Source organism: Miscanthus floridulus, chromosome 8, assembly GCF_019320115.1.
Source record: "Miscanthus floridulus cultivar M001 chromosome 8, ASM1932011v1, whole genome shotgun sequence".
Lineage (NCBI taxonomy): Eukaryota > Viridiplantae > Streptophyta > Magnoliopsida > Poales > Poaceae > Miscanthus > Miscanthus floridulus.
Genome location: NC_089587.1, coordinates 138,964,709 through 138,968,621, shown reverse-complemented (window position 1 = coordinate 138,968,621; position 3,913 = coordinate 138,964,709). Strand labels below are relative to the sequence as shown.

The following is a 3,913-nucleotide window of genomic DNA, read 5'->3' as shown; positions in this document are numbered from 1 at the left end:
AGCACGAGTTCCTCGAACTCCTTAGTGTCCATGATCCTACGTGGACAACCATGGATTAATTAATTTACCTTATGGTAAATTAAAGTCAACATGGTAATGTTGTAATACTAGGTGCAATATTTTAAAGTTTATATCTTATCATAGTTTTGGGTTGTTGTAGGTAATCACAAAAATTGTGTAGACCATACAACAAATCATCATAAATTTTAATATGCACAAGATAGATAGTCTCTAAGTCAAAGACAAAGAGTAGATCTTTATGGTAGGCAAATATATTGCTGCCTAAGCACAGTCTCTGAGCAGAATAATTCACAAGTGAATATAACTCAGCCATTGCTTAGGTCTCTACCATCTTGTGTAATAGCAAAATAGTATGATGAAAATGGTAATCATCGTGTGGATGTAGACCATTTATAACAAACAAAACCATTATTTTGGATAAAAACACAGTGTAGGTAATCATCATGTCTCAGAGGAACATGATGTAGACCTCTCAGTAATGGGTGATTTAATCACTGCTTTGGCACGGTCTCTAGGCAGGATAATTCACAAGGAATTAAACACAGCTATTGCCATAGACTCCATTACCTTGCGTTAATTAACCAAAATAACCAAGATATTTATATTGCAATTTTAAACCTACAGTAATTAAAGTTTTCTAATTATGTGGATAAGTTCATTAAATTGCATCTAAGTCACTAGCGAATGTAACATGTATGTGGTGCAAAAGGGGTGTGGGAGCACCAACGTACCCAATTCTATGATAAAAATACAAATGCAACATATATGTTGGTGCAAAACAGGGGATTTGGGTGCACCAACATATTCCAATTTAATAATCAAAGTTATAAGTATAATATGTATGTGGTGCAAAATTGGGTTTGAGTGCACCAACATACTCCAAAATATAATAGAATCACTGATTGCATTGTAATATAATAAGATCAAACCACATTTATATACAATGACAATGTACAGCAGGTACAGAGCAACATCAAAATTCAAGTAAACTGATGTTCTTGTAGAAAAATAAATTAGCTAAATCATATGCTAATTAATTGTACTACTGCTGAAAAACGAAATAACTAAAAAATAAAATTACTAGGCATCAAACGGGGCAAATTCGGCCCAGGCGAGTCAGCAGCCCAGCGGCCAGGCCAGGTGCGCTGCCCAGTCGGCCAAGGGCGCAGCCCAGCAAGGTGCCCAAGGCGGGGCCAGCCAGGCGCCTGGGGCGGCGCGTGCCCGGGGGCCACAATCTGGGCCTAGGCTGTCGAATCGGCTCAGCCAGGTGCACCCTCCACCGCGGGCTTATAAGAGGCCGACGATTTGGATTTGGAAACCCTAACTGCCCAGCCCCAAACCGCCGCCGCTGCCGTCGCCTGCAACCGCCGCCGCAGCCTCCTCGCCAGTCACCGCCGCTGTCGCTGCTTGCTGCTTCTTGCCGCCTTGATGAGTGGAGCCACCGTCTTGTGCCTCATATTCCTCCTCTCATGGCGGGCATGAGCAAAGGCCCGTGCTCCGGCCATGGAGGCCGACTGACAGGGCGGACGCCGCTCATCCCCGGTGAGCTCTGGCCACAAGGGTCGTCGCTGCAAGCCAGGAACGGCGGATCCGCCCCCACCGGCCCTTCCTAGGCCAGTCAGAGGCGGGGAACCATCCCCTCCTCGTCCGAGGAGGAGACGAACCCGGCTCCGAGGGCGTTTCCGAGTGAGAGGGCGTTCCGGCGCAGGCCTTGGCGGCGGTTGGCCGTCACATCAGCGTAGGAGCGCGGCCCGGACGGTGGAGGTGGCGGTGGAAGCGCGACTTCGAGGTCGTAGGCGAAGCCGGGCGGCCAAGCCTCCGCACCGGCGCTGCTGTTGGGGAGCGGAGGAGCGCCACAGCGCGTGGCCATGGAGCCGCCGCCTCCGTTCCATGGCAGTGCGAGCGCGGTCGACAGCAGCGGTGGTGGTGGCGGCAACGACGTCGTCGACAGCCTCGACAACGTCTCCGACGGAACCCCCATTCGCCTGACGAACATGGGCGGGCCATGTGTCACGCAGACGCCAGGGGCGTACTGCAGCATCGGCTCTGGGCGCGGCGACGAACGGTGGCCACTACTCCCTCCAGTGCGAACACCATGGAAGAGATGAGGTGGGATGCGGCGGTCAGAGATGTCCCGGAGGACAGGGCGGACGGCGCCCTGGAGCATGAAGCGGCGAAGGCCCCTGGCTTGGTGACCACGGTGGATGGTGGACTCCACTGCATCGGTGATGGAGCGACCATGGCATTCATAGAAGGTATAGCGTTTGCCATCTTCTACCTCGGGTTGAGATGCAGCGACGCTGGCGTAGTCCCGACGATCTCCCTCTCCTTCCTTCTCGTATTCACGTCAGCGATCTGACATGCGTGCGTGATAACGTGTTGCAAGTGAAATGGTGAAAGCGAAAGCGATAGATGAAAAGTGACCAATGTCTCAATTGATGAACAGTGTCTGTACATATATACAAGCCCAAAGGACGGTTGTCTATTAGTGAAAAAGTGTCTTTCTATGCCTATCCTGAAACTGTCATTAGATTAACCTAAATTGATCACTAAATAATAATCTTAACAAAGCTTACGTTGCCTTTTTACCTCCCACGGAGACAGCGACCGCGCCAAAGCGAAGTCGAACATCCCAATCCACACCCCCTGAACTCCAGAAGACTGAAGTTGAAGCTAGGGAGTCAAGAAAGGAGGTCGAGGAGGGAGGCCGCGGGACAGAGAGATGTGCCTGGTGGTGGTCTGCGACGAGCCGGAGCGCGTGGTGGCCACGTACCAGGCGCCCGAGCGGTGCCCCTACTGCGGCGGCGGCGTGGTGGCGGCGGACGTGGAGAGCGCGCCGCGGCTCTGCTTCGTCCCGCTCTGCTTCCGCATCCGACGCCGCTTCTACTGCTCCCTCTGCTCACGCCGCCTCGTCTCCGTCGCCTGAACGGTCGCCGGAACAGGGAAGGCACGCGTACGCGACGGAGCTCTGGCTGCTCGGCGCGTGTCATGCGCTCTGTATGTATGTATGCGTATGGAGTAATTTAGCAAGGTACCTCGATCGAATTCCGCGTGTGCTAAAACCATTTGTATGACATACTCCAAGTAATTAAGCAGCTTTATTACGAATTACTTATCCCGGTAAATTGTAACGTGCCTTATTTGTGTCGTGTCCGGATGAAATGAGCGCGAATTTTTCGATGGACACGCAAGAAGCGGAGCGTGCGATGTACTGAATTCAGGGACTGACTGAATTTGATTCCATTCTCTTTTGCCCAGATTGGAGCAGAATTGGTCACATTCAGGTTGAATTCTCCTTTTTTAAATACCAGCATCGCGAAAATGAATGACAAGCCGGTAATCCTTCTGAACAGAAATGGCCAACGAATTGACGAAGATTGAAGCATCGAAATAGGGAGGAAAGTGTTGACCCTTTTTTATTGCGGCGAGAGTACATACAAGATGGGGAAAAGGGAAAAGAAAAAAGAGCGCAAGCTCAAGGGCTACTCGAGAGGCGAGCCCACCCGGTCGACGGAGCGCGCGAAGGCCAGGATGTCCGAGGAGCCCGTCGCGGCCGCCTGCTTCTCGCCGTCCGGCTGGGAGACGATGGCCTCGCGGAGGAGCCTCGCCGCCGTCGGGTTCAACGAAGAAGGCGGCTGCTGCTCCTGCTGCCGGTTCTTGTCTGGACCGGCCTGTAGGGCGTGGGCGTTCGCCGGCGCGTCGCCGCCGTGGCCGCGGTCGGCATGCCGCTGCATTTGGTCCATGGATGAGAAACGAGTTGGTCGGTGTCGCGCTTGTGAGCGGAGGCGGAGCGGTGCATGTGCACAGACGCTGCGACGCGGCGAGTAATAAACCAGCTTCAACGGCTTCGCGATGCTTCTTCTGGGACCTAGGTGGTGTGCACGTGTGCACC

The 3,913-nt window shown here is 52.6% G+C and overlaps 1 protein-coding gene across 1 annotated transcript; it reads right to left on the bottom strand.

Moving 5' to 3' along the window:
• Positions 1 to 3,398: 3,398 nt before the first annotated feature.
• LOC136473582 (uncharacterized) lies at positions 3,399 to 3,913 on the bottom strand. The gene has a single exon (XM_066471235.1). It carries the CDS (start codon positions 3,762 to 3,764, stop codon positions 3,504 to 3,506), a length of 261 nt encoding a protein of 86 aa, XP_066327332.1. The 5' UTR covers positions 3,765 to 3,913; the 3' UTR covers positions 3,399 to 3,503.